Source organism: Chelon labrosus (genome assembly GCF_963514085.1).
Source record: "Chelon labrosus genome assembly, chromosome: 8".
In the NCBI taxonomy this organism is placed as follows: Eukaryota; Metazoa; Chordata; class Actinopteri; order Mugiliformes; family Mugilidae; genus Chelon; species Chelon labrosus.
This window is the reverse complement of record NC_140358.1, coordinates 13,265,868-13,283,600: the sequence shown is the minus strand read 5'-3', so window position 1 is coordinate 13,283,600 and position 17,733 is coordinate 13,265,868. Positions and strand designations below refer to the sequence as shown.

The 17,733-nt window shown below is 40.9% G+C and overlaps 6 protein-coding genes across 6 annotated transcripts in view; all 6 read left to right on the top strand.

Annotated features, from left to right (window-relative positions):
- Window positions 1–17,733, top strand: part of LOC311491429 (protocadherin alpha-C2-like) — a gene marked incomplete at its 5' end in the record, with an annotated part of 187,825 nt that overhangs the window by 49,081 nt on the left and 121,011 nt on the right. The window lies entirely within an intron of this gene.
- LOC311491303 (protocadherin alpha-8-like) lies at window positions 32–2,413 on the top strand (the record flags this gene model as incomplete). Its single annotated transcript, XM_084549209.1, has 1 exon — window positions 32–2,413. One exon carries the CDS (start codon window positions 32–34, stop codon window positions 2,411–2,413), a length of 2,382 nt encoding a protein of 793 aa, XP_084405335.1.
- LOC311491438 (protocadherin alpha-8-like) lies at window positions 3,432–6,391 on the top strand (the record flags this gene model as incomplete). The annotated part of the gene is made up of 1 exon (XM_084549366.1): window positions 3,432–6,391. The coding sequence occupies one exon, from the start codon at window positions 3,432–3,434 to the stop codon at window positions 5,919–5,921; it is 2,490 nt and encodes an 829-aa protein (XP_084405492.1). The 3' UTR covers window positions 5,922–6,391.
- LOC311491302 (protocadherin alpha-8-like) lies at window positions 6,983–9,426 on the top strand (the record flags this gene model as incomplete). The annotated part of the gene is made up of 1 exon (XM_084549208.1): window positions 6,983–9,426. One exon carries the CDS (start codon window positions 6,983–6,985, stop codon window positions 9,401–9,403), a length of 2,421 nt encoding a protein of 806 aa, XP_084405334.1. The 3' UTR covers window positions 9,404–9,426.
- Window positions 10,041–12,802, top strand: LOC311491469 (protocadherin alpha-3-like; the record flags this gene model as incomplete). Its single annotated transcript, XM_084549397.1, has 1 exon — window positions 10,041–12,802. Exon 1 carries the CDS (start codon window positions 10,412–10,414, stop codon window positions 12,800–12,802), a length of 2,391 nt encoding a protein of 796 aa, XP_084405523.1. The 5' UTR covers window positions 10,041–10,411.
- LOC311491473 (protocadherin alpha-8-like) lies at window positions 13,179–16,210 on the top strand. Its single transcript, XM_084549401.1, has one exon. The coding sequence runs from the start codon at window positions 13,417–13,419 to the stop codon at window positions 15,781–15,783; it is 2,367 nt and encodes a 788-aa protein (XP_084405527.1). The 5' UTR covers window positions 13,179–13,416; the 3' UTR covers window positions 15,784–16,210.

Here is a 17,733-nt window from a genome sequence, read left to right as displayed (position 1 = left end):
TGGTGAATCATTGATATCTTAAAACTGGACGATGGAACAAAGAAAACCCGAACCAGGAAGGGCGAGAGGATTGTTGGTTGGATTCGTGCTTGCTGTGCTTTTGTGGAATGTAGCTTCAGCGCAATTACGATATTCGATCTCCGAGGAAACTAACGAAGGAACAGTGATTGGAAACATAGCAAAGGATCTGGGACTATATAGAAGCAGTTTGAGAGACAGGAAGTATAGGATTGTATCAAGTAATGCGGATCCCCTTTTCCATGTAAATCAAAACGACGGCATCCTGTATGTGAGCAGAACGATCGACAGAGAAGAGGTGTGCGCGCAAAGCAGTACGTGTGTGATTAACGTAAAAACTGTGTTAGAAAACCCACTGGAGGTCCATTATGTTGAGGTGGAAATTCAGGACATAAATGACCATTCACCTTCTTTCCCTGAGAAAGATAATACACTGGAGATTTCCGAGTCCGTGTTGCCCGGAGCACGATTTCAGCTAAAAGCTTCGAGGGATCGAGACAGTGGTCAGTTTTCTGTTCAGCAATATAAACTTAGCCACAGCGATCACTTCCGTTTAGAAGTTAAGGATAAAGGAGACGATGGTAAAATACCTATATTGATTGTACAGAAACCTTTAGACAGAGAAACTGCAGGAACTCATTCATTAATACTGACGGCACTGGATGGAGGTAAACCTCCGAAATCGGGGAGCATGAATATTCACGTAAATGTTTTGGATATTAATGATAACGCTCCTGTTTTCTCTAAAGATGATTATTCTGTGACTCTGAGTGAAAATGCTCCATTAGGTACAACAGTCATACAAGTGAATGCAACAGATTCAGATGATGGTCCAAATGGAGACGTGATTTACTCATTCAGCAAAAATACGAATAAAAATACTTTGAATATCTTCGATATCAACCTGTTGACAGGAGAAATTGTTGTTAAAGGTTTAATCGACTATGAGGAGAAGGACAAATATGAAATTGAAATTCAGGCATCAGATAAAGGTCTGGCTCCTCTTACAACAGAGAAAAGTGTCATTATTAAGATAGTAGACATAAATGATAATGCACCTGAGATTGAGGTTACCTCATTCTCCAGTTCCATTCCTGAAGATTCAAGACCTGGAACTACAGTTGCTCTTATCAGTGTAAATGACTTGGACTCTGGTCTCAATGGAAAAGTTATTTGCTCCATAGGTGACAATGTTCCTTTTACTTTATCACCATCTGTAAAAGAAAATATGTTTTCATTAGTAACCAAATCTCCACTAGACAGAGAGAAACAGTCACAATATGACCTGACAATAACTGCAAAAGACGCTGGTCAACCGCCATTATCATCTGAAAAGACAATAAGTGTTGTTGTGTCAGATGTGAATGACAACAGTCCAGAGTTTTCACAGAGCCCATATACTTTCTATGTCACTGAGGGCAATGATCCAGGAACTCCGGTGTTTTCCGTTAAAGCTTCTGATCGTGATGAGAATGATAATGCTCTGATATCATATCATATTGTCAGAGATGGAGGCGAAGATAATAAAATATCTTCATTTCTAAATATAAACTCTAATAATGGACACATCATTGCGCTGAAAAGTTTTGACTTTGAGACTCTGAAAACTTTCCAGTTCCAAGTTGTAGCCACAGATTCTGGAAGTCCATCACTGAGCAGCAACGTCACAGTGAATGTGTTCATTCTGGATCAGAACGACAACGCTCCAGTCATCCTGTATCCACTCAGCTCCAACGGTTCTGCTGAAGGTGTGGAGGAGATTCCACGCAACGTGAACGCAGGACACTTGGTGACTAAAGTCAGGGCCTATGACGCTGATATAGGATATAACGGCTGGTTGCTGTTCTCACTGCAGCAAGTTACTGACCACAGTCTCTTTGGTTTGGACCGCTACACAGGACAGATCAGAACACTTCGCTCATTAACAGAAACAGACGAGGCTGAGCATAAACTGCTCATACTGGTCAAAGACAATGGGAATGTTTCACTCTCAGCAACAGCTACTGTCATTGTCAAACTGGTGGAGCCCAAAGAGGCTTTTGCAGCTTCTGATGTTAAAAGTGCAGCAAAAGTAGACGAAGAGGACAATGTTACATTTTACCTGATGATAACTTTGGGCTCAGTTTCAGTTCTTTTCCTCATCAGTATCATCGTACTTATTGCAATGCAGTGCTCCAAATCCACAGACTATACTCCTAAATATCTGCAAGAGCCAAATTATGATGGGACACTGTGTCACAGCATCCAGTACAGATCTGGAGACAAACGGTACATGTTGGTTGGACCCAGAATGAGTATAGGATCTACTATAGTCCCTGGCAGCCATGCAAATACTCTAGTGCTCCCTGACAGAAGGAGAACATCTGAGGAGGTAAGACATATTTGTAAAAACTAAACGTTGTTCATAATCGAGTTCAGTCACCCATCCTCTTGAATACACTGCATGTGTGACAGTATTATTTATATCGACTGTAATTTATCAAAGTTGTGGTCTCTCTGTTTGCATTGGTTTGTTTTAGTGCCCATGCTGTACACATAGATGTGGTAGGTGTTTGCCTGGTATACCTTTGTAAATCAGAGCTTCTGTTTGCAAACTTTGAGCAGAGATTTATGAAGAAGTTTATTTTAAAATATAAATACTAGCTTGTGATTAGGCTTGTGTCAAATGACTAAAACGTATGGAAACTGGACACTGTATAACCACACTTTCTCAGGTGATATCTAAAGACCTGTATCAACCAAGAACTGAGATGAAGTAAAAACCCTCCAAACGTACTGGAAATTGAAAATCACTACCAACTGTAGTTGGAAAGAAGTTAGTGGCAATCGCTGTCCATGGTTCTGATCCTTTTTGCCCTGAATTCTTGTCTTGTTCATGAGTTATAAGCAAGAGTAAGAATTTAGTCCAGTGATGTAATTCTTACTTTTTCATATTTTTTTCTAACATGAAATCATCACATCAAATCCACATGTGTTAGAAATAATTATTTAAAGAATCTCTTTTTTTTCCCTTTTATTTCTAAGACGATTTTGCACTACATTTGTGCGATCTCATTAATTTCTACCCACCCGTTAGACTATCTCTTACAGATAAGTAAAAATAAAACACATATACATCCTCTACTTCATCTAATGTGCTACTAGATTCTAAATTACTGCAGTGAGGTTTTAGATCGCGTGGTGTCAGTATAATAGAAGAAGTGAGCATTTCATGAGTTTGTCGTCACTGCGTTTTGGTTCAGCCTCTCGGTAGCTTCACCAGTTCGGTACAACGAGGCGTTTCTAAGATTACTGCAGCCTTTGGAAATACTCTGCTTTTCCTGTCTGTCGCAGTAAGAGGGTGAATATTCTCACGATTGAACGTCTACCATTGGATCACTGCAATGCAGTTTTACTCTTGTGAATGATTTCTGATGATTTCGGGTTTAACAATGGAACAAAGAAGATGCAAGCCACGGAGGGCGCGACGGTTTCTTGTGGGCTTCGTGGTTGCTGCGTTTCTGTGGAGTGTAGCTTCAGCGCAATTAAGATACTCGATCTCCGAGGAAACTAACGAAGGAACTGTGGTTGGAAACATAGCAAAGGATCTGGGATTAGACAGAAGCACTCTTAAAGAAAGGAAGTACCGTGTTGTGTCTAGTGGAGACGACCCCATTTTCCACGTAAATCCAAACGACGGCATCCTGTATGTGAACCGAAAGATCGACAGAGAAGAGGTGTGCGCTCAGAGTAGTACGTGTGTGATGAATGTAAAGACTGTGTTAGAAAACCCACTGGAGGTTCACTACGTTCAGGTGGAAGTTCTGGACATAAACGATCATTCTCCCATTTTCCCGGAGAAAGAAAAAATATTGGAGATTTCAGAGAACGTGTTGCCCGGAGCACGATTTCAACTAAAACCTTCGAGGGATCGAGACAGTGGTCAGTTTTCTGTTCAGCAATATAAACTTAGTCACAACGATCACTTCCGTTTGGAAGTTAAGGATAAAAGAGATGAAGGTAAAATACCTATACTAATTGTACAGAAGCCTTTAGACAGAGAAACTGCAGGAAGTCATTCATTAATACTGACGGCACTGGATGGAGGTAAACCTCCGAAATCTGGTAATATGAAGATTTTAATAAACGTTTTGGATATTAATGATAACGCGCCTATTTTCTCTAAAGATGATTATTCTGTGACTCTCAGTGAAAATGCTCCAGAAGGAACAAGTGTGATACACGTGAATTCCACTGATTTAGATGATGGTCCAAACGGAGATGTTGTTTACTCATTTAGCAACAGTATGAATCAAAACATTTTGAACCTTTTTGATATCAATCCATTAACAGGACAGATAACAGTGAAAGGTTTAATAGACTATGAAGATAAGGACGTATACGAGATTGAAATAGAGGCATCGGATAAAGGTCTGGTTCCTCTTACAACAGAGAAAAGTGTCATTATTAAGATAATAGACGTGAATGATAATGCACCTGAGATTGAGGTTACCTCATTCTCCAGTTCCATCCCTGAAGATTCAAGACCTGGAACTACAGTTGCTCTTATCAGTGTAAATGACTTGGACTCTGGTCTCAATGGAAAAGTTATTTGCATTGTAAATGAAGATGCTCCTTTCACTTTATCTCCATCTTTACAAGACAAAATGTTTTCATTAGTAACTAAATCACTTCTTGATAGAGAGAAACAATCACAATATGACTTGACGATAACTGCAAAAGACGCTGGTCAACCTCCATTATTATCTGAAAAGACAATAAGTGTTGTTGTGTCAGATGTGAATGACAACAGTCCAGAGTTTTCACAGAGCCCATATACTTTCTATGTCACTGAGGGCAATGATCAAGGAGCTTCAGTGTTTTCTGTTAAAGCTTCTGATCGTGATGAGAATGATAATGCTCTGATATCCTATCATATTGTCAGAGATGGAAGAGAAGATAATAAAATATCTTCATTTCTAAACATAAACTCTGATAACGGACAAATATCAGCGCTGAAAAGTTTTGACTTTGAGACTCTGAAAACATTCCAGTTCCAAGTTGTAGCCACAGATTCTGGAAGTCCATCACTGAGCAGCAACGTCACAGTGAACGTGTTCATTCTGGATCAGAACGACAACGCTCCAGTCATCCTGTATCCACTCAGCTCCAATGGTTCTGCTGAAGGTGCGGAGGAGATTCCACGCAACGTGAACGCAGGACACTTGGTGACTAAAGTCAGAGCCTATGACGCTGATATAGGATATAACGGCTGGTTGCTGTTCTCACTGCAGCAAGTTACTGACCACAGTCTCTTTGGTTTGGACCGCTACACAGGACAGATCAGAACACTTCGCTCGTTCACAGAGACAGACGAGGCTGAGCATAAACTGATCATACTGGTCAAAGACAATGGGAACGTTTCACTCTCAGCAACAGCTACTGTCATTGTCAAACTGGTGGAGCCCAAAGAGGCTTTTGCAGCTTCTGATGTTAAAAGTGCAGCAAAAGTAGATGAAGAGGACAATGTTACATTTTACCTGATGATAACTTTGGGCTCAGTTTCAGTTCTTTTTCTCATCAGTATCATCGTACTGATTGCAATGCAGTGCTCCAAATCCACAGACTATACTCCTAAATATCTACAAGAGCCAAATTATGATGGGACACTGTGTCACAGCATCCAGTACAGATCTGGAGACAAACGGTACATGTTGGTTGGACCCAGAATGAGTATAGGATCTACTATAGTCCCTGGCAGCCATTCAAATACTCTAGTGCTCCCTGATAGGAGGAGAACATCTGAGGAGGTAAGAAAAGCTTTGAGTTCAGTTACCCACTTTTTGCACATATTACATGTTTGGCAGTATGTTTTAAATGAGTATGATCTATACAGAATATTATACAAGAAACCTGAAAGCTGAAAGCTGGGTGCGTTTGTTGGTTTGTTGGCTTTGCTTTTTCTGTGTTTCCCTGCTGTATACTACATATTTATTTGGGCTTGGTATGCAATTTGCAATGCAGAGCTATCGTTTAGTTCTTTTAAGCAGTCCATGGAGTTTCATTATTTTTTTTTTTTTAAATACAATAATATTGAGAAACAGATGTTTTCCTCCTTGTGCTGTTTTCACAGCTTTTTGTACTTTATTATCTTTCAAGATTATATAAACAGTGTGTATGAAACGGACCTAGAAATAAAACTTAGGTGTGACTGAATGAGCAGTGTCTGTCTTCAAACAGGATTGGACTCACCACTGACTTCAACGAATTTAACTTGTTATGACAGCAAAGCATAACTTGAATAGACCTATATTATGTAGATGGTGCATTACTTAACAAACTCGAAATTGAATACCATGACCAAATGGGCCTGGACAGACGTTAGTCACTATTACTGTTCATAGTGTTGACTCCTGTGCTCCCATTTACAGAGAGTATTCAGTAGTAGTAAATGATAAAACAGACAGAAACTTTTGCTCACTATTTTTACTTAATTTGATGTCATGATATAATATATCATTTTATCTTCCAGTGTCTTAGGTAGTGTTATCTCCAAAAGTTAAAAGGGTTTGTTTTTCATTAATAAGAGCGTCTAAATTTATTTTCTCCGCCCCTCGATTTTTGGTTACTGTTTTGAGATCAGAATAACTCACACTAACACAAACATTTCCTCATCCATTTCGTGTGCTCCTAGCTTCTGGATTACTACAGTGAGGAGTTAGAACGCGTGGTGTCAGTATAACAGAAGAAGTGAGCATTTCATGAGTTTTGTCGTCACTGCGTTTTGGTTCAGCCTCTCGATAGCTTCACCAGTTCGGTACAACCAGTCGTTTCTGAGATTACTGCAGCCTTTGGAAATACTCTACTTTTCCTCGTGTCTGTCGTAATAAGAGGGTGGATATTTTCACGAGAGAACGTCTAGTATTGGATCACTACAATGCAGTTTTATTCCTGCGAATGATTACTGGTGATTTCGGGTTTAACAATGGAACAAAGAAGATGCAAGCCACGGAGGGCGCGACGGCTTCTTGTGGGCTTCGTGGTTGCTGCGTTTCTGTGGAGTGTAGCTTCAGCGCAAATAAGGTACTCGATCTCCGAGGAAAATAACGGAGGAACTGTGGTTGGAAACATAGCAAAGGATCTGGGATTAGACAAAAAGACTCTGAAAGAGAGGAAGTATCGGATCGTATCCACTGGAGCGGACCCCCTTTTCCATGTAAATCAAAACGACGGCATCCTGTATGTGAGCCGAAATATTGATAGAGAAGAGGTGTGCGCTCAGAGTAGTACGTGTTTATTAAATCTAAAAACCGTTCTCGAAAACCCGCTGGAAGTCCATTATGTTGAGGTGGAGGTTCTGGACATAAACGACCATTCGCCTTCTTTCCCAGAGGAAGATACTACACTGGAGATTTCAGAGTCCGTGTTGCCTGGGGCACGTTTTCAGCTAAAAGCATCGCGGGATCGAGACAGTGGTCAGTTTTCTGTTCAGCAATATAAACTTAGCCACAACGATCACTTCCGTTTAGAGGTTAGGGATAAACGAAACGAAGGTAAAATACCTATATTGATTGTACAGAAACCTTTAGACAGGGAAACTGCAGGAAGTCATTCATTAATACTGACGGCACTGGATGGAGGTAAACCTCCGAAATCTGGTAATATAAAGATTGTAGTAAATGTCTTGGATATTAATGATAACGCTCCTGTTTTCTCTAAAGATGATTATTCTGTGACTCTCACCGAAAATTCTTCAGAAGGTACAACGGTCATACAAGTTAATGCAACAGATTTAGATGATGGTACAAACGCAGACGTGATTTACTCATTTAGCAAGAATACGAATCCAAATACACTGAATATTTTCGATATCAACCAGTCAACGGGAGAAATTGCTGTTAAAGGTTTAATAGACTACGAGGAGGAGAACGTATATGAAATTGAAATTGAAGCCTCAGATAAAGGTTTCGCTCCTCTTACAACAGAGAAAAGTGTCATTATTAAGATATTAGACGTGAATGATAATGCACCTGAGATTGAGGTTACCTCATTCTCCAGCTCAATCCCTGAAGATTCAAGACCTGGAACTACAGTTGCTCTAATCAGTGTAAATGACTTGGACTCTGGTCTCAACGGAAAGGTTATTTGCACTGTAAATGAAGATGCTCCTTTCACTTTATCTCCATCTTTACAAGACAAAATGTTTTCATTAGTAACCAAATCGCCTCTTGATAGAGAAAAACAGTCACAATATGTCCTGACGATAACTGCAAAAGATGCTGGTCAACCTCCATTGTCATCTGAAAAGACAATAAGTGTTGTTGTGGCAGATGTGAATGACAACAGTCCAGAGTTTTCACAGAGCCCATATACTTTCTATGTCACTGAGGGCAATGATCAAGGAGCTTCAGTGTTTTCTGTTAAAGCTTCTGATCGTGATGAGAATGATAATGCTCTGATATCCTATCATATTGTCAGAGATGGAGGTGAAGATAATAAAATATCTTCATTTCTAAACATAAACTCTGAGAATGGACAAATATCTGCACTGAAAAGTTTTGACTTTGAGACTCTGAAAACATTCCAGTTCCAAGTTGTAGCCACAGATTCTGGAAGTCCGTCACTGAGCAGCAACGTCACAGTGAACGTGTTCATTTTGGATCAGAACGACAACGCTCCAGTCATCCTGTATCCACTCAGCTCCAACGGTTCTGCTGAAGGTGTGGAGGAGATTCCACGCAACGTGAACGCAGGACACTTGGTGACTAAAATCAGAGCCTATGACGCTGATATAGGATATAACGGCTGGTTGCTCTTCTCACTGCAGGAAGTTACTGACCACAGTCTCTTTGGTTTGGACCGCTACACAGGACAGATCAGAACGCTTCGCTCGTTCACAGAGACAGACGAGGCTGAGCATAAACTGCTCATAATGGTCAAAGACAATGGGAACATTTCACTCTCAGCAACAGCTACTGTCATTGTCAAACTGGTGGAGCCCAAAGAGGCTTTTGCAGCTTCTGATGTTAAAAGTGCAGCAAAAGTAGACGAAGAGGACAATGTTACATTTTACCTGATGATAACTTTGGGCTCAGTTTCAGTTCTTTTTCTCATCAGTATCATTGTGCTGATTGCAATGCAGTGCTCCACATCTACAGACTATACTCCTAAATATCTGCAAGAGCCAAATTATGATGGGACACTGTGTCACAGTATCCAATACAGATCTGGAGACAAACGGTACATGTTAGTTGGACCCAGAATGAGTATAGGATCTACTATAGTCCCTGGCAGCCATGCAAACACTCTAGTGCTCCCTGACAGGAGGAGGACATCTGAAGAGGTAAGATATATTAGTAAAAACGTAACCTTGTTAAACATCAAATGCAATCACCCATCCCCTTAACATATTGCACGTGTGGCAGTATCTTAAGGGGAGCATTTATTTATTTATTGGTAGACTACAGTAATATTTATGAAAGTTATGGTCTATTGGCTACTATTTGATTCGGTGTCCATGTTGTATAGTAGATTTGGTATGTGGGGGTCTGGTGTACATTTGTAAAGCATGGGTACTGTTTTCAACCTTTGAGCATAGATTTATGATGCAGTTTCTTTTAAAACATAATTAATACTAGGTCTTTATTAGGCTAATGTAAAAAGATGGAAACAGACAAAACTGGCCATAGTGTATAACCACACTTTCTCAGGTGTTATTTAATGAACTGAATCAAACAGGGCCTTAGAGAAAGCGAAAACATGTCACACAATGTCGAAATTGAACCCCATCACCAACTGTCGCTGAAAAGAATGTCGACGTACTCGCTGTCCATGGTGCTGATCCTGTTTGCTCTCAATTTCAGCCTTTCTTCATTCATTATAACCAATATAACAAATCGCAGAGTTTAACTCGACATATAATTGATACTGATTGCTGCTATGAAGTAAAGACGTACCATTCCCATGCGTTAGAAAGAATCATCTAAACTACTTGAATTAATTTCTTATATTTATAAAACAATGATGCGCTACCGTCTCATTCATTTCTATCAATCCATCAATTTTCGGTGATTTTTCAGAGATAAGCAAAAACAAAACACACACAGCCCATACATTCTCCTGTTCATATAATGTGCTACTAGCTTCTGAATTGCTGCAGTGAAGTTTTATATCGCGTGGTGTCAGTATAATCGAAGAAGTGAGCATTTCATGAGTTTGTCGTCACTGCGTTTTGGTTCAGCCTCTCGATAGCTTCACCAGTTCGGTACAACCAGTCGTTTCTGAGATTACTGCAGCCTTTGGAAATACTCTACTTTTCCTCGTGTCTGTCGTAATAAGAGGGTGGATATTTTCACGAGAGAACGTCTAGTATTGGATCACTAAAATGCAGTTTTATTCCTGCGAATGATTACTGATGATTTCGGGTTTAACAATGGAACAAAGAAGATGCAAGCCACGGAGGGCGCGACGGTTTCTTGTGGGCTTCGTGGTTGCTGCGTTTCTGTGGAGTGTAGCTTCAGCGCAATTAAGATACTCGATCTCCGAGGAAACTAACGAAGGAACTGTGGTTGGAAACATAGCAAAGGATCTGGGATTAGACAGAAGCACTCTTATAGACAGGAAGTATCGGATTGTGTCTAGCGGAGCGGACCCCCTTTTCCACGTAAATCCAAACAACGGCATCCTGTATGTGAACCGAAAGATCGACAGAGAAGAGGTGTGCGCTCAGAGTAGTACGTGTGTGATGAATGTAAAGACTGTGTTAGAAACCCCACTGGAGGTTCACTACGTTCAGGTGGAAGTTCTGGACATAAACGATCATTCGCCCATTTTCCCGGAGAAAGAAAAAATATTGGAGATTTCAGAGAACGTGTTGCCCGGAGCACGAGTTCAACTAAAAGCTTCGAGGGATCGAGACAGTGGTCAGTTTTCTGTTCAGCAATATAAACTTAGCCACAACGATCACTTCCGTTTGGAAGTAAAGGATAAAGGAGATGATGGTAAAATACCTATACTCATTGTACAGAAATCTTTAGACAGAGAAACTGCAGGAAGTCATTCATTAATACTAACGGCACTGGATGGAGGTAAACCTCCGAAATCTGGTAATATGAAGATTTTAATAAAAGTTTTGGACATTAACGATAACGCTCCTGTTTTCTCAAAAGATGATTATTCTGTGACCCTCAATGAAAATGCTCCAAGAGGTACAACAGTAATTCAGGTAAACGCAACGGATTTAGATGATGGTACAAACGGAGATGTAGTTTACTCTTTTAGCAACAGTATGAGTCAAAACATATTGAACTTATTTGATATCAATCCATTAACAGGAGAGATAGCCGTGAAAGGTTCATTGGACTATGAGGAAAAGGACAGATATGAAATAGAAATTGAGGCATCAGATAAAGCTACAGCTCCTCTTGCAACAGAGAAAAGTGTCATTATTAAGATAGTAGACATAAATGATAATGCACCTGAGATTGAGGTTACTTCATTCTCCAGCTCGATCCCTGAAGATTCAAGACCTGGAACTACAGTTGCTCTTATCAGTGTAAATGACTTGGACTCTGGTCTCAATGGAAAAGTTATTTGCTCCATAGGTGAGGATGTTCCTTTTACTTTATCACCATCTTTACAAGACAAAATGTTTTCATTAGTAACCAAATCTCCACTAGATAGAGAGAAACAGTCTCAATATGTCCTAACAATAATTGCAAAAGATTCTGGTCAACCTCCATTATCATCTGAAAAGACAATAAGTGTTGTTGTGGCAGATGTGAATGACAACAGTCCAGAGTTTTCACAGAGCCCATATACTTTCTATGTCACTGAGGGCAATGATCAAGGAGCTTCAGTGTTTTCTGTTAAAGCTTCTGATCGTGATGAGAATGATAATGCTCTGATATCCTATCATATTGTCAGAGATGGAACAGAAGATAATAAAATATCTTCTTTTCTAAACATAAACTCTGATAATGGACAAATATCAGCACTCAAAAGTTTTGACTTTGAGACTCTGAAAACTTTCCAGTTCCAAGTAGTAGCCTCAGATTCTGGAAGTCCATCACTGAGCAGCAACGTCACAGTGAACGTGTTCATTCTGGATCAGAACGATAACGCTCCAGTCATCCTGTATCCACTCAGCTCCAACGGTTCTGCTGAAGGTGTGGAGGAGATTCCACGCAATGTGTACGCAGGACACTTGGTGACTAAAGTCAGAGCCTATGATGCTGACATAGGATATAACGGCTGGTTGCTGTTCTCACTGCAGCAAGTTACTGACCACAGTCTCTTTGGTTTGGACCGCTACACAGGACAGATCAGAACACTTCGCTCATTCACAGAGACAGACGAGGCTGAGCATAAACTGATCATACTCGTCAAGGACAATGGGAACATTTCACTCTCAGCAACAGCTACTGTCATTGTCAAACTTGTGGAGCCCAAAGAGGCTTTTGCAGCGTCTGATGTTAAAAGTGCAGCAAAAGTAGACGAAGAGGACAATGTTACATTTTACCTGATGATAACTTTGGGCTCAGTTTCAGTTCTTTTTCTCATCAGTATCATCGTACTGATTGCAATGCAGTCCTCCAGATCCACAGACTATACTCCTAAATATCTTCAAGAGCCAAATTATGATGGGACACTGTGTCACAGCATCCAGTACAGATCTGGAGACAAACGGTACATGTTGGTTGGACCCAGAATGAGTATAGGATCTACTATAGTCCCTGGCAGCCATGCAAATACTCTAGTGCTGCCTGACAGGAGGAGGACATCTGAAGAGGTAAGACAGAGTTGAGAAAATTTTGGCTTGGCTTTATTGGCAGTGTTATTTTTTTACTTGTTCATCATTTGCGAATCCCCTCTATATTCTGAATATGTACTGTTCGCTGGGTACTATACTAGGACACTTGACTGATAACTTGCACTTTGCAGAGATTATTTCGATCATGTTGTTCGTCCTTGTCGTCTTCCCTGATTTTTATCCTTTCTAATTGCGCTCTTATAAACACGTTGCACTGTTACAGCAGTTTTCACATTGTCAAACTTTTTGCACCACAACGTCTCCAGACCGAGTCAAAATAAATACACAAACAACATTGTAATCCTGCTATATAGTACATATTTCTATAAAGGGACTTCCTTGTAATGAGCATCTACATCGCATGGTGTCAGTGTGCTGGTAAAATAACGGCCCTAGTTTGTCGTCACTGCATTTTCGTTCCTCCTCCTCATCGCGCTCAGTTCGTTGATGACAGAATCGTTTGGTGGCTGGCTGTCTTCATAAATACCGTGTAGAATTTGTAACATCTTTGAAAGCGCCCGCATATGATGCATGCCTGGCTCCGTTGGATTATATGCTTGCGACGGTATTGTTAATCACGCGAGGAATTGATAGATTTTGTTTTGATCATGGAACAAAGAGGATGCGACCCAACACGGATCCGATACCGGTGGATCTGCTGCGTGGTCGCTGTGCTTTTGTGGAGTGAGGCTTCGGCGCAATTACGATATTCAATTTCTGAGGAAGTTAACGAAGGAACTGTGGTTGGGAACATTGCAAAGGATCTGGGATTAGATAAAAGCACACTCAAAGACCGGAAGTATCGGATTGTTTCCAGTAACACGGATCCCCTTTTCTATGTAAATCAAAACGACGGCATCCTGTATGTGAGTCGAAAGATCGACAGGGAAGAGATTTGCGAACGAACCAGTTCATGTGTAATGAATCTAAAAACCGTACTAGAAACACCGCTGGAGGTTCATTACGTTGGTGTTGAGGTGCTGGATGTAAATGATCATTCTCCCATCTTTCCAGAGATAGAGACAACATTAGAGATTTCGGAGTCTCTGTTACCTGGAGCACGTATTCCGCTACAACCCGCACGTGATCCAGACGGCGGTCCTTTGTCTGTACAGCAGTACAAACTTAGCTCTAATGATCACTTTCGTTTGGAAGTTAAAGATAAAGGAGAAGACGGTAAAATACCTATACTGATTGTTCAAAAATCGTTAGACAGGGAAACTGCAGGAAGTCATTCATTAATACTGACGGCACTGGATGGAGGTAAACCTCCGAAATCTGGTGAGATGAATGTTTTAATAAATATTCTGGATGTAAACGATAACGGACCCGTCTTTTCTAAAGATGCTTACACGGTGACACTGAATGAAAATGCTCCTGTAGGCACAACAGTCATACATGTAAATGCCACTGATGTAGATGAGGGACCAAATGGAGATGTTGTTTATTCCTTTAGCAACAGCGTGAATCGTAAAGTCTTTAAACTTTTTGATGTTAACCCATCAACGGGCGAAATAACTGTGAAAGGTTTAATCAACTATGAGGAGAAAGACAAATATGAAATAGAAATTCAAGCTTCAGATAAAGGTTCCGCTCCTCTTACAACAGAAAAGAGCGTCATAATTAAGATAGTAGACGTGAATGATAATGCACCTGAGATTGAGGTTACCTCATTCTCCAGTTCCATCCCTGAAGATTCAAGACCTGGAACTACAGTTGCTCTTATCAGTGTAAATGACTTGGACTCTGGTCTCAATGGAAAAGTTATCTGCACTGTAAATGAAGATGCTCCTTTTGTTTTATCACCATCCTTACAAGACAAAATGTATTCATTAGTAACCAAATCTCCACTAGACAGAGAGAAACAGTCCCAATATATCATCACAGTAGTTGCAAAAGATGCTGGACAACCTCCATTATCATCTGAAAAGACAATAAGTGTTGTTGTGTCAGATGTGAATGACAACAGACCAGAGTTTTCACAGAGCCCATATACTTTCTATGTCACTGAGGGCAATGATCAGGGAGCTTCAGTGTTTTCTGTTAAAGCTTCTGATCGTGATGAGAATGACAATGCTCTGATATCCTATCATATTGTCAGAGATGGAAGCGAAGATAATAAAATATCTTCATTTCTAAACATAAATTCTGATAATGGGCACATCACCGCTCTGAAAAGTTTTGACTTTGAGACTCTGAAAACTTTCCAGTTCCAAGTTGTAGCCACAGATTCTGGAAGTCCGTCACTGAGCAGCAACGTCACAGTGAATGTGTTCATTTTGGATCAGAACGACAACGCTCCAGTCATCCTGTATCCACTCAGCTCCAACGGTTCTGCTGAAGGTGTGGAGGAGATTCCACGCAACCTGAATGCAGGACACTTGGTGACTAAAGTCAGAGCCTATGACGCTGATATAGGATATAACGGCTGGTTGCTGTTCTCACTGCAGGAAGTTACTGACCACAGTCTCTTTGGTTTGGACCGCTACACAGGACAGATCAGAACACTTCGCTCGTTCACAGAGACAGACGAGGCTGAGCATAAACTGATCATACTGGTCAAAGACAATGGGAACATTTCACTCTCAGCAACAGCTACTGTCATTGTCAAACTGGTGGAGCCCAAAGAGGCTTTTGCAGCTTCTGATGTTAAAAGTGCAGCAAAAGTAGACGAAGAGGACAATGTTACATTTTACCTGATGATAACTTTGGGCTCAGTTTCAGTTCTTTTTCTCATCAGTATCATCATGCTGATTGCAATGCAGTGCTCCAAATCCACAGACTATACTCCTAAATATCTGCAAGAGCCAAATTATGATGGGACACTGTGTCACAGCATCCAGTACAGATCTGGAGACAAACGGTACATGTTGGTTGGACCCAGAATGAGTATAGGATCTACTATAGTCCCTGGCAGCCATGCAAATACTCTAGTGCTACCTGACAGGAGACGCACTTCTGAAGAGGTAAGATGACTTCAATTAAAAATTATAGTGACACAATAGAGGCAGATCCTGTAAATTTATTTGTTTATAAAGTGGCCTACTTGGTCACATCACCAGTTCAGTATCCCCACATAGAAACAGTGCACAAGTAAACAGGATATATTTATCACTTGGAAATGAGGAGGTTGGGTGTTGATGAGATGGTTGTTTTAATGTGTTGGTCGAAATATTTATTGTATAGTTACTGTAAAAGATTTTGCATTTATACACACAGCACCTACAAACGGTTGGATCAGATTGTTTGGAAAAATAGATTCTTGTTTAAGTGTGGCTTTTAGCACTGAATAGTAATTTCAAGGGCTTGTTGTATCACAGACATTATTGGCCGTCCTTTATTAACGATTATGAAGCTGTCAGAATCATGTGCATGCCTATTTAACTTAAGCATGCACATGCTTCTGACAGCTTATCGAGTTCATATTTTATATTCATTCAAGACATTCTTGGATGCATATCGGATTCTCTTGCCGTTACCTTGCCTGTTCTGCATTAAGACTTGTCTGCCTTGTTTCTACCTTAAAGGATAAAAGCCAAAAATAACTCTGCTGACAATGTTACACATGTCATGGTATTGTAGAATTTACTAATCATGTTAGTGTTAGCTTCAGTTAGGTGCCTTATCTTCAAACATGAATCACTTTATATCCATAAAACAAGCGCGTTTGTGAGTTGGTGCCCTTCTTTCACCCGCAAATACAACACTAAGACAAGTGGAATGGTTAACTCCGTTTGTTGTTTTTAAAGAGGCTCTTTCCACCTTTGACGAGGCTGACATGCCACTTACTGAAGAGAACATATCGTAATATAACTAGGGTTTAAAGCGGGCAAATTTTCGCCCAGTCAAAGGAGTTAAATAATATATCACATGTGCAATTTCAGCAAAGCAACAGTGGTTCTTCTCATGCAGTGTCCCACTGCTCACCAGTATCTCCTATAAAAATATAAAAATGCACTATATATAAAAACGTCCCTCTCACCCTCTTGGGGTAGTATCTGTGTCATTCTCAAGCTCGGGTCCTCTACCAGAGGCCTGGGAGTTTAAGGGTTCTGCGCAGTATCTTAGCTGTTCCTAGGACTGCTAAATACTGATAATACTAAGGCTGACGGACAGATTATCATGAGCCTTACATACTTCATGCTCTGCTCGCTGCGATGGCAAACCTCAGCTGACCACAGGCCATGCACAATGGATCGGGGATTCCCCGCGAGCCAGTCACGCCGGCACAGTGTCCGACAGTCGGACGTCTGCACACAGACAAGCAATAAATGTGGCGAAACGCGAAATCTGAAATTACACGCACACAGACAAAGCAAGGCAGCTACTGCCTCATTACCTGCGCAGGAGAAAGTGACGTGACCAGGAAGTGGGCGGACCTTATAGCCAAAGAGCAAGAGGCGGACAAGATGGACACCGCCTCAGGGTGTCCGCATGTGCTGATTGGTTAATGAGGCTGAGAGGGGAGCAAAGCAGCACACTCACCTGCATGAGAGCCAAGATGGGGAATCTCATCCGGCCACATATGCAATACCACCAATCTGCAAATAACCGTAGGCCATAAAGCGTCCTGGGTGCCACACTGACATTACGAACATTTGTTTTTGCATACACATAACACTGTTTGCTGTTTGATAGGCACAGGCGTCTACAGTAAATGCGGGTTGTCATACGATTCCAGTGTGCAGGAACGCGTCGCCTGGCTGCAGAGGGAAGTGTCGCTGTCTGTGGTGCTGAAAGCTGTTCTGTGTAACAGAGCTGTTTTATTTGAAGCGTGACAGAAGTGTTAAGCAAATTCTTACTATATGTTTTAGATACAGTGTGCTGCAATAACGTTGTGGATCGCATGGTGTCGGCATAACAGCAAATGGTCTCGATTTTTTTCCCCCCCGTGATGTCTACTTGGTCCAGCCCTGAATTTTAGG

Excerpts from the sequence above, each read along its gene's own strand:
- LOC311491473 (XM_084549401.1), top strand. The coding sequence starts at position 13,417 with ATGGAACAAAGAGGATGCGACCCAACACGGATCCGATACCGGTGGATC.